Source organism: Leopardus geoffroyi, chromosome X (assembly GCF_018350155.1).
Source record: "Leopardus geoffroyi isolate Oge1 chromosome X, O.geoffroyi_Oge1_pat1.0, whole genome shotgun sequence".
NCBI lineage: Eukaryota > Metazoa > Chordata > Mammalia > Carnivora > Felidae > Leopardus > Leopardus geoffroyi.
The window spans coordinates 52235991-52248188 of NC_059343.1; the positions used below are offsets into that span (position 1 = coordinate 52235991).

Here is a 12198-nt window from a genome sequence, read left to right on the forward strand (position 1 = left end):
GGTTAGTGATGAGATCCCTGTTCCTGCCCCTATGGCACCGAGGCCAAATAAGGTGGCCAAGGTTATGGTCGTAAAGGGTTCCCGTTTTGTTCTTATTGACTCTCTTGCTTCCGTCCCTTCTGTCCACAGATCATATACAACATTTTCTCGGTGGTAAATAACCCTTGGAAATATTAATATCATGATACAATATTCGGGTGACAAATTAAAAACATCCCTGCTAACACATGGGGTGAGCCCTGTCTTAGAACAAATCCACCAACTGTCAGGAGCTGGAATCATCCATTTAGATTCACCCATAGAGTAATTAGTCTGGGCACAGAGCTGGATATGGCTAGAGGGGACCTTTCCTATACAAGTCCCATTGCCAGTGACCGCTTGCAGTGTGAGGCGGGGGCCCTTTCGATTCCACTTGCAAGCTGCTGGCGACTCTTCTTCTGACTGTGAAAAAGGGGCAGCTAGACCTATGGCTTCGTAGAAGGGGGGTTTTATATCATTAACATAGCCAGCAGGCCCTTGTTGCCTCAGGGTCCGATCGGTTTAAGGCCTCATACGCTGCTGTTAGCAATTTCCATAGGGAGTCTATACCTTCTGGGATAGACTCGTCTCTTTTTTTTCTTTTTTCTTTTTTTTCCTAATACCTGATTTGGCCCTACCGGTTGTACAAGAGGGGAGACTTTTAATTTTATTTGAATGGCAGTCCCAAAGAGGGGATATTGATATAAGTAGAGTCCCCAAGTGAGTCCTAAGACCCACCGCCTGTCCTTTTTCCCTTCCTCTGTAAATCTCACATGAATAAGGTTACAGTTTTCATCATACCTGGTGCGGGTACATGGTTGGACATAGGACATTTCGATAAATTGGGGTTTTACTTCCCACTTCCATTCCCCATCATTGGAGGTGACACAACTCCAGGCTGCGCAATAGAGGTTTTCAAACCCTCCACATGTGTGCCTCATTGCCCCCGTCCTAAATCCCGGACATGCATAAAATCCATTTCTACTTATTGATACCCTCTTTTGCAGTTGCCTCCATTTACCTCCTTCCATTTCTTTTAATGGACTAATTTTTTCTAAATTAAAATATAAATCTGGCCACCAGGTATTTAATGGGGCAGTTCCTAGGGTTTTGTTGTAGACTTCATGAGTCTCTAGATTAGTAATTTCCCATGTCAAATTATAGGGGTCGTGGGGGTTTGAATTTACAGACAGAATTTGCAGAACAATCAAGAGAAGGGCAAGTACCATAGTTACGGCTCAGTCCGTCGGCGGCGTAGGGTCAATTTTAAAGGATTGTCCTTAGTCTGATCAACAGTCCAGGTTGTCTTTGAAGGTCCGATGAGGTCTGAGAACGGGTCCACTGGTTTGGCGTGGGCGAAATGGATCCAGGTGGCGATTCCGTCTACTTTGATGGCAGTAGGCATTGTCAGGATGACCTGGAAGAGTCCTTTCCACCTGGGCTCCAGAGTTCCCTGCCGATGACGTTTGACAAGGACCCAATCCCCTGGCCGGAATTGATGTGGAATAGGCGGGGGTCCAGTCTCATAGAGTTCCTTTAATTTGGGCCATACATCTTCATGGACCCTCTGCAAGGCTTGTAGGGAGAACAAGAATTCAAGACTATTATCGTTCTCAGCTTTGACAAGGTTATCTTTTAGGTTAGGGATGATGGGGGGTGGTCTACCATGTATTATTTCATAGGGTGTGAGTCCCAGTTTGTATGGGGAATTACGCACCCTGAACAGAGCGTAGGGGAGAAGGACCACCCAATTAGCGCCAGTCTCCATGGTCAATTTTGTTAGGGTCCCCTTTAAGGTTCTGTTCATTCTCTCTACCTGTCCTGAGCTTTGGGGTCGGTATGCACAATGTAATTTCCAATCAGCCCCAAGTATGGAAGCCAGTCCCTGACTTACCTTACAGACGAATGCAGGTCCATTGTCTGACCCTATCATTACTGGAAAACCATACCTGGGCAGGATTTCTTCTAGGATCTTTTTGGCTACAATCTGCGCCATTTCATTCTTGGTTGGAAAGGCTTCAGTCCATCCTGAAAAGGTATCTACAAAAACTAGCAAATACTTATATCCATATTTTCCTGGTTTTACCTCAGTGAAATCTACTTCCCAATAGGTCCCCGGTCTGCTCCCTCTTTGTCTTACCCCTGTTGTCTGAGGATTGCTACTCGCATTGTTGAGTTGGCACACTGCACATTTAGTGACTACTTGATCGACCTTATCAGAGACATTTCTGATCTTTAGTCCAGTCTGTCTCAGTAAGTCCAACATTCGCCGGGAACCTAAATGGGTGCTGCGATGGATCCGCTCTAGAACTTGCCATCCTAGTTTATCTGGGAGTATAATGCTGCTTTTAGAGTCTCTCCACCAGCCATCTTTGATTCGGGTCATAGGAAGTTTACTCATCCATTGAATGTCGCTTTTTTGAATACTCAGGGCTGGGGGGCAATTCCCGGGGTCCGGGGTCTGGCAGCTGTAGGGTCAGCAATTGCGCTGGGGGCCGAGCTATGTTTTTTGCAGTCTGATCGGCCAAATTGTTGCCCCGGGAAATTGGGTCGGTTGTCTTCTGGTGTCCTGGGCAATGCACAATCGCTAGCTTTTTGGGTTCTCATAAGGCTGCTAGCAGGGCTAGAATCTCTTCTTTATTTGATGTCTTTCCCTTCAGCTGTGAGGAGCCCCCGTTCTCTGTATATCACCCCATGTACATGAGCAGTGGCGAAGGCATATCGGCTATCAGTGTACACGGTTAGCTTGCGGTCTCTTCCTAACTTTAGGGCCTGGGTTAAGGCTATTAGCTCAGCCTTCTGGGCCGAGGTTCCGGGGGGTAGAACTTTTGTCCACACTACCTCAGTCTCTGAAGTCACGGCTGCCCCCGCATACCTTTGTCCTTGGTGAACGAAGCTGCTTCCGTCAGTAAACCAGATGGCGTCTGCGTCCGATAATGGCTGATCCTGCAAGTCCTCCCGGACCCCATAAACTTGAGCCAGTATGTCGGCGCAGTCATGAAGTGGGGTTCCCATGTCTGGGTCTGGCAGCAGTGATGCTGTGTTCAGGGCCATTGGGGGGGGGGTGAAGATGACCCCGAGGGGATTCAACAGCAGTCCCTGGTAATGAGTGAGTCGGGCATTGCTCAGCCATCGGTCAGGCGGCTGCTTGAGGATGCCCTCGATGGCATGCGGGGCGGTGACTTGTAGCTCTTGGCCCATGGTCAGCTTATCAGCGTCCTTTACCATTATAGGGCAGTGGCTGCAATCATCCGGAGACAGGGTGGCCATCCGGTGGCCACTGGATCTAGCTTTTTAGACAGATAGGCTACTGGCCTGCGCCAAGGGCCTAAATGCTGAGTTAGCACCGCCTTAGCTATGCCTCGGTTTTCATCTACATATAGGTGGAAGGGTTTGGAGACATCGGGGAGTCCCAGGGCAGGTGCTGATAGCAGAGCAGTTTTGATTTGTTGGAAGGCCTGTTCGGCTTCTTCCGTCCAACTAAAGGGCTGTTGATCTTTTGTTGCCTGGTATAAAGGTTTTGCTAATTCAGCAAACCCTGGTATCCATAGTCTGCAGAACCCAGCCGACCCTAGGAATTCCCTCACCTGTCGTGGTGTCTGCGGCCTGGGAATATGAAGGACAGTCTCCTTCTGGGCATCCGTTAGCCAGCGTTGCCCTCCTCTCAGTAAGTAACCCAGGTAAGTTACCTCTGACTTGCAGATCTGAGCCTTCTTTGCTGAGGCGCGGTAGCCTAAGGTTCCCAGAGTTTGCAGGAGACCTTCGGTTCCCTGGATGCAGGTTTTGGGTGTCTCGGCAGGTATTAAGAGATCATCAACATACTGTAGGAGAGTTATATTAGGGTGTTGTCTGTACTCACTTAAATCTTCGTGTAGAGCCTCATCGAACAGGGTCGGAGAGTTCTTGAATCCTTGTGGCAGTCTGGTCCAAGTGAGCTGGCCATTTATGCCCCTGTCTGGATCTGTCCACTCGAATGCAAATAGCTCTTGACTTTTAGGCGCTAGTGGTAGGCTGAAAAAAGCATCTTTTAGATCCAGAACAGTATACCATTGTTTTTCTGGGCTGAGGGCGCTCAGGAGAGCATAGGGGTTAGGAACGGTTGGATGTATGTCCATCACCCGCTTATTGACTTCTCTCAGGTCCTTCACTGGCCTGTATTCCCCGCTGTTGGGTTTGTGCACAGGCAGCAGGGGGGTATCCCATGCTGAGTGGCAGGTGCGTAGGACCCCGAAGTCAAGGAGGTGGCGGATGTGCGGTGTGATGCCATTTTTGGCTTCCGTGGGCATGGGGTATTGGCGTACGCGGACGGGGTCCGTCCCGGGCTTGACCTCTATAAATAGGGCTGGGTGATGTTTTGCTAACCCCATACCACCCGTTTCTGCCCACGCGTCTGGGAAGCGTTAAAGCCAGGGCTCGATGTCCTGATCCAGAGGAGTGGGTTCCTGATGGAGCCTATATTCATCTTCTAGTTTCACAGTGAGTACAGATATGGGTTGGTTGTGGAAGTCAGTCACTGTGGGCCCCCCTGGTTGGAAATGAATTTGGGCCCCCATTTTGGTAAGCAAATCCCTCCCCAACAGGGGCCAGGGGCTGTGGGAAATGACCAGGAAGGAGTGGGTTACCTTCCCAGTTCCTAAGTCCACAGTCCTCTGAGTTGTCCAGGGGTACTTCTTTATTCCGGTGGCCCCTTGTACCCAGGATGATTTTTCAGATACTTTTCCATGGGGCTTGACCAGAACTGAGTGCTGTGCCCCGGTATCAACTAGGAACTGGACCGGGGTCCCCTCCGCTTGCAATGTTACCCTAGGTTCGGGGAGGGGATCCGAACCCCGTCCTCCCTATTCTGTATCTTGGGTAAACAGTATGGGGGCTATTTTAGGCTGCCATTGCCCTTGGCTGGGGCGGGGTTGTTTCTTCTTGGGGCATTCTCATATCCAATGGCCTTTTTCTTTACAATAGGCGCATTGACCTTTATCTAAGTGCCGCCTGGGAGGGCGTATTGTTTGAATGCCTTCTGGGGGTGGCTGTTCTTTCTGGACTATAGCGGCCAGGACTTCAGTCATTTTCTCTGTGGCTTTGATCTGTCTCTCTTCTGGGGCGTCCCTGTTGTTGTAGACCGGTTGTGCTATACGGAGCAGATCCTGGATCTGTTTACCTTCTAAATCCTCTAGCCTTTGGAGTTTTTTTTTAATGTCAGGAGCTGCTTGATTTACAAAGGACATAACGACAGCAGCCTGGTTTTCAGGGACTTCTGGATCCATGGGAGTAAACTGCCTAAAGGCTTCCATTAATCTCTCTAAGTAAGCAGCTGGACTCTCTGCCTTTCCCTGTACGACCGAATATACCTTAGCCAAATTGGTGGGCTTGCGAGCTGCAGCCCGGAGACCCGCCATCAGAGTCTGGCGATAAATGAGTAGCCTTCCCCTACCTTCTGCCGTGTTGTAGTCCCATTCGTCCTGTGGAGGTCTGGTTAGGGGGAAAGCCGCATTAATGAGGTCAGGGTTAGATGTCGGCCGACCGTCGTCTCCGGGAACCAGCTTTCTTGCTTCTAATTGGATCCTCTCTCGCTCCTCTGTGGTGAACAGGATGCGGAGGAGCTGCTGACAGTCATCCCAGGTGGGCTGGTGGGTGAACATGACACTGTCTAAAAGAGCTATTAGATCTTTAGGGTTATCAGAGAATCGAGCGTTCTGCGTTTTCCAGTTGTAAAGGTCACTAGTGGAAAAGGGCCAATACTGGAGTCGGGGGTTGCCTGTTTCATCGGGGGGTCCTATTTCCCACAGGGGTAGGGCCACAGTGGAGTCGGGGAGGCGAGGGTTTGGCTCACGCTGGGTGCGCCCGCGGGTTCCGCCGGCTGGCCCCCCGCGGTTGGCTTCATTTTCAATGGGGCTCGGCGCAGCTGCTGCCTCCCGTCCTCCTGGTTCCGGCGCAGCTGCCGCTTCCCGTCCTCCCGGTTCCCCTAGGGGGGCAACTAGCGGGGCGACTGGTGGGGCAGCTGCCGCGGGCAGGGCCTGGGGTGCCAGGGGAGGGGGATGATAGGGTGGAGGGTCTAGGGATAGTAGGTCCTGACTATCGGGCAATATGGGATACAAGGGCGCGGCTGGCGTCCTTAATTTTGGGGGACCTGCAGGCTGCATGGCAAGGACCTTACACGTTCCCGAGGATAGGAAGGGGGCCAACCAAGGGGGTGGATTTTCCACTAAACTCCGCCATACAAGAATGTAGGGAATTTGATCCGGGTGTCCCTCGCGACCCGGTAGAAAAATCTTTGATTTCACCTTAGCAATTATAGGGAGCTAGAAAGTTCCTTCGGTTGGCCATCCAACGCCGAAGGTTGGCCATTCGGAGCGGCAGAGGGTTATTAATTTTCCCCGCCGGATGCCTAAACTCAAATTCTGTCCTCTGGTTTTAACATCCCTGAAGTTAGCAACGAGGAGAGAAAGAGGAGTGCTTTGAGATTGGCCCATCTGTATCCTGGAGGTGGAGGAAAGGATTAAAAGGAGAAACAGTAAAGTTATGAGGATTTCTGTCTGGGCCAGGCCAGGTCGCCTGTGAAAGAGAAGGAGTTTAACACTTAAAAATTATAGAATAGAGAACACGACACTTAGATCGCTAGCGCGTTTCGGGTGTTTGCCACCCGAACAGAAAAATTCCGATGGGCCCAAAAAGGTGCCCCAGACGGGTGCCAGTGGACCCGACCGACTGCCCTATAGCGCGTCCGCCTGGGCCGTGTCAGTCACCGATACAGATCCCGCGCGGGAGAGCCAGAAACAAACAGACAAACAGAAACGGACAGAGCCAGAAACGAACAGACAAACAGAAACGGACAGAGCCGGCTCACTCACCGATCGGTCTCAGGGACGACCCGTTGACTTGGGGTCTGGTGGGTTTGGGGGGATCCCGTGCGAGCCCCCAGATGATATGCCCCGATTCGAGAGACCCCCCGAAAACAAACCACCAGAGTCCAGAATCAAAGCCAAGCGGCAAGGGTCGTTTATTGCAGGTTTGAACCCGGTCCTCCGCGCACTCGTGGCCGGTGACGCTAAGAGGCCCCGAGTAAGGATCTTACAGCTTCTTTTATAGACAGGCACAAACAAGTTAGGGATATTTTTTAGAGGTTACAGAGCTGTTGTTGGTTAACATTTAAATTTGAACGCTCAGCAGAACTTGATTGGTTCCCGCCTTTATTTCAAACCATTCAGCAGAACTTGATTGGTTCCCGCCTTTATGTCAGACTACAACCGGGCACCACGCCCTGGCTGGTTTCGGGAACGGGGGGGGGGGGGGGGGGGAGGTCTTTTCTTTGCAGTTGTGAGTACACCTGGTAATTTTTCTCTTAGTCTCTCATTACCCACTGACAGGAAATGCTGCAAAGCTGGCAAGAGTCCAGGGCCCTCCTACACTGTTTGAGGTCAAATGTAGGGTTTTTATGCTACATTGGGGCTCCCAGGTGTAGCTAAAATATGTTCCATTTCACTATAGCCCACAGGTTTTCCATAGACATAGGACACCCAGCTTCCCTGGGGAATCGTGCAAGTAACTTCATTCACAGCTTTATTCCATTATCATCTGAGACAAAGAATTTGGACCCAAGTGCATCCCTTCCAACTCCCCTGGTCTCTTTCTAACCAGGTTTTCCAGTGAGGGAGAGTCCGAGCCTGGAAGTATTTCTCTCTGACTTTAATGTGGAGTCCTGCTAAGTTCACCTACATCGAGGAGAACATGGGCAATGGGTCTCACCCGTGAGACCTATCTTGGCAACAGAAGGCAAAAAGCATGGGGAAGGCACAAGTGTTATTAGGAGGGAGCCATCCTTACTTCTGTGCAAGGGGAGATGGAGATCAGAGGTCAGAGTCAGGAACCATGCGGCTTTGACTCAGAGAGTGCCTAGCATTCACAAGCAGCTAACACATGGTGATTCCTAAGGACATATTGCCCTCCTTTCCCGAGACCTGTGTGCTTGGTATGCTTCTGTTGGCCTGGGGGTGGGGGGTTGGTTACCCTGATCCCACTGGCCCCTGTGACATTCCTGCAATCTGAAAAGATCAAAGTTTGAGCATGAACATTGTTCTTCCCCAGATGGTCAGGGAAGAGAGTCCATTCAAGGACTCTGGGGCCAGAACCCAATTCCACAGACATGGCTGCCAGCCAGCAGAAAGAAGCCAACATTATGTTAGATCACGAGTGCCTCTGCCCACTGGTTGGAAGTGTAAAGCAAGAGCCAGAAGACTTCCTGCCCTATCAAGGTCAGGATACAGTGTTCTTGGGGCTTGTGCTTCCTTTCATCCCAACCCCAAAGGTGTTCCCTTCTTACTCTCAGGACACCAAGCTTGCCCAGGAAATAGTGCTCATGTCAGCAGTCCCAGCTTCATCCCATTTTCATCTGAGGTGAACAACTTTGGCCCTCAGTGTTTATTCTGATTTAATAAGATTTATTAAATTCTGATTTATTATTATTTGCTATTATTAAATCAGCAGAAACATTATTATTATTGTTGTTGTTGTTGTTAACCAGTTCTTCCCTGTGGGGCTTTGGGAGGCAAGCCTCTCCTCCGATTTTAATTGTCAAGTCTTTTATAGCAAGTTCCCTGATTTTGGGATAGCTTGGACAATGGGTGCCTCATCGGCTTCCCTGCCAAACTTACATTGGCAACAGGAAGCAGGAGCCCTAGGGTGTTGGAAAGCATTAAGCACAAGAGGTTTGCCTGTAGACAAAGGGTGGTGTTGAAAGCAGCCTGCCTTACTTCTAGGGCAAAGCGAATATAACAGCAGTAAGGAGTCAGGGGCAATGCAGCTGTCACCTAGACAGCAATCTCCCGGTAACTGGCAGCAAGCTCCCACTCCCTTTCTGTGCCAATCTGGACAAATCTGTTTCTGATATTGTTACGGAACCAGGCTGGAACGCTGGCGGAAAAACCACGCGGCGCTCGGAGATCTTGGTGGATCGGAGATTTAACACCGGCGGGCTCAGAGGAGACCGTTTCTCCAAAGATCTGAGCGCCGAATGCAAGTGGGAAGGGTAATTTATAGCTGTCAGCTTCCATATCTGTGGGGGTTTCTGCGCACGTGGTAAACAGGGCAAGAAGAACCTGGAAGAGGGGTCTCTAAGGTAGAGACCAGAGCTTGTTTTAGTCCGTCGGCCATCTTATGGTGTAAAACTTTATTCATTTTCCCAACAGTATCACTGAGGAAACATTGTCATCTTCTTACTGAGAAGATGGTGCTTGGCAGGCTGTGGTTGGCATGGCAATGGTCACCCTGCTGAGACCTTCCCCCCCCCCCCCCCCCCCCCCCGCTGCCTGAAATGCCTGCATTTTGCCTATGCACATTGCAATCCCTGAGCTGGTCTGCCAAGAAAAAGATCAAAGTGTACAAGACCAGAGCCCTGTTCCACACACTTAAGTGTTAGCTGTGAGCCAACACCACCATCACCTAATTACCACTGCCTCTATCCATTGAAGGAAAGGGCTGGAAAAAAGGTGATGGCCAAAAGACTCCTTGACCTATCTGAGGTAAGAATGTACATAGCTTGCAGACAGGGCTCTCAGATTTAGCGTGATAAAGTTTTGGGGGATGATGGTGGGGTTTGTGGGGTTCAGAGCTGATGGCCAGGAAAGAATTCTTGAAGAATTCTTTGGTGACAAAAAGGTGATTTTATTAAAGCAGTGGGACAGGACCTGTGAGCAGGAAATGCTGCCTGCACTGGGGTTGTGAAGAGTGACTGGTTATATACTTTGTGCTTTGGGAAGGTAAAGTCCAAAGGGAAGTTTCCAAGGAGGATTTTATATGCTAAAGACTCACAGATCACTGGAGGCATAGCTATTGTCAAGCTAAGGTTGTTTTTCCCCTCTAGCAAAGCATTAACATTAAGACAGTAAGGAGTTCCTGGAGAAACATTTTACTCTGCCAGCCTCAAATATTTGTCAATTAGCTGCAGCTTACAGGGAAATTCAAATTTAATTTTTTTAATGTTTATTTTTTGAGTGACAGAGAGAGAGAGAGAGAGAGAGAGAGAATGAGTGGGGGAGGGGCAGAGAGAGAGAGGGAGACACAGAATCTGAAGCAGGCCCCAGGCTCTGAGCTGTCATCCCAGAGCCCCACATGGGGCTGGAACTCAGGAACTGTGAGATCATGACCTGAGCCCAAATCACGAGTCAGCCGCTTAACCCACTGAGCTACCCAGGCGCCCCATCCCTTGCTGTTTTTCTAATTATATCTTGGTTCCCACCAGGCACATTGGGCCTGTCAAGAACTCAGTGAAAAACCAGGGATTGTTGGAAAACTCCCATGCTCCCTGCTCCCATGCTACCTGAAAGCAATCAGCTTCTGATATACAAAAGGATCCATTGACCTGTCACTGATGACTTGGTGCTCAAAAGGCTGGAGTTGGCATGGTAATAGTTATGATGAGGGAGCATGAGGCAGGCTGAGAGGTAAAGTGCAAGCTGGCATCCCCTGTCACCCCGGGGGGGGGGTGTGACATCCCTTGGACACTTCTGGTTACCCAAGAACAAAGGAAAAGGGGCTTAAGTCCTTGCCATGGTAATGTGAGAAACAAAAACGAATGAAAAATTAAATTCCCTTGCTGCATATAGCCCATTGACAAGTCCTTGAAACCAGCAGAGTGACCTCCCTCTAGGAGCTCAGCTGCCTGGATAATGGCACTTCGCCAGGGGCAAAAGAGATCTTTAGCTTAACATTACCCAAACCTCATGGACCCTGTAAGTCAACTTCCTTTATCTCAACTGCCCCAAGATATATGCTGGCAATCATACTCCAAGCCTCTGATATACATCTAAAAGGTCTCATGACTGAAGTTTTATTAAAAGGTAATAAATGGTGTTTCCCTAGAAACAGCTAGCCCCTCAATGTGCTGGAAACCTTGCTTCCAAAATTCCTGAGAGACTCACTCTATCCCTGACCTCCTGCGAACCTGAGGGTGTAAAATGGTGAGCTACCCACCAGGACCCCAGTGCAGCTCTTCCATGCGTTAATAAAATTACCTTTTTGCACCAAAGACGTCTTCAAGAATTCTTTCTTGGTCGTCGGCTCTGGATCACCCCACCATCATTCCAAAACGTCATCATTTTGGTGTCCAAATGTGGGGCTTCGAGTCTTTTCATCTGGACTCTGTGCTTCGGTGCAAATATTGTGGGTATGCTTTCTCTTTCCTCCTTTCCCCTCATTTCAGGGGATTTTTGAGGAGTATGGTCTTATTGGAACACTTTCATGTGGATTGCTCAGACTGCAATCCTCTAGCCTGTGGCTACTCTACCGGGAGGAGAAAGCCTGCTTTTTGGTTGGAAGATAGAACCTTGGCCAGAATGGTAGTAAGATCTAGAAACTTGATGCCCTCTCTTTATTCCTGTCCTTATATAAAGTTGTATGTCTTGGGCAGGGGACATTCACCTAAGTGACTAGCATGGCTGCCAATCCTAAGACTCCCGTGTGAAGTTCCCTCCTCATTGGTCTAACGTGATCCCCTCCACATCTCTGGTCTAGCCCCTTCTGGCCACGAGACCTCCATGAGAGCTGGCGGAAACCAGTACCCCACTGAATTAAAACCCAACTGGGCGCCATTTCCTAGGGAAGTTGGCTATAAAGACTATATGGGTTGGAATGTCGCTTAGATCATGATGGATTTCTGTCTTTACTGTTTTCTATCAATGTCCTCTACTAACTACTACTTACAATTGGGGAATTCCCCATTGTCAAACTTTTCTAGTGTTTTCCACGGGTTCAAAATGGCAGTTTCTTCTCTGCCTTCTCAGCAAGGCAGACTCAGGTCCATATGTCAGGCACTCATCTGTACTCTAGAATGCAACAGGGAAGCGGGGGGATGCTAGCATCCCTCCTTCAGGAGCCCTTAGTCAGCTGGTTGGTGGTCATAGCGATTTTGTTCGAGGGATGCCTCGGGTCACGTTGACACCTCAGGAACCTCTGACATATCCTGTGCATTGGGACGCTACTGGGGAGTCGGGATGGAGTCTAGGGGTAGTGGACCTTCTCTCTCTCTCCTTTTATCTCTAGGTGGAACATGGGAGCTCCTGTTTGGTCCCCAAGGATTCTCCCTTGGGATGCCTTCTTAACCCACCGGAAACAATTTGGATTGCAAAATGTAGAAAGGACTGATCCTGTAACAGTGCCTGACCTTAGTAAACAGGGGAAATGGACAGAGGT

The 12198-nt window shown here is 49.6% G+C and overlaps 1 protein-coding gene across 2 annotated transcripts; it reads right to left on the reverse strand.

Moving 5' to 3' along the window:
* Window positions 1–634: 634 nt before the first annotated feature.
* On the reverse strand, window positions 635–6276 carry LOC123594643. Of its 2 annotated transcripts, none has more exons than XM_045471497.1 (2): window positions 5537–6276; window positions 635–1593 (listed from the first exon to the last, which is right to left on the reverse strand). In XM_045471497.1, the coding sequence occupies exons 1-2, from the start codon at window positions 6153–6155 to the stop codon at window positions 1250–1252; spliced, it is 963 nt and encodes a 320-aa protein (XP_045327453.1). In that variant the 5' UTR covers window positions 6156–6276; the 3' UTR covers window positions 635–1249. The 2 variants fall into 2 exon arrangements, with proteins under 2 accessions (XP_045327453.1, XP_045327452.1); XM_045471496.1 differs by having other exon boundaries at window positions 5447–6253.
* Between the last annotated feature and the right edge of the window lie 5922 nt (window positions 6277–12198).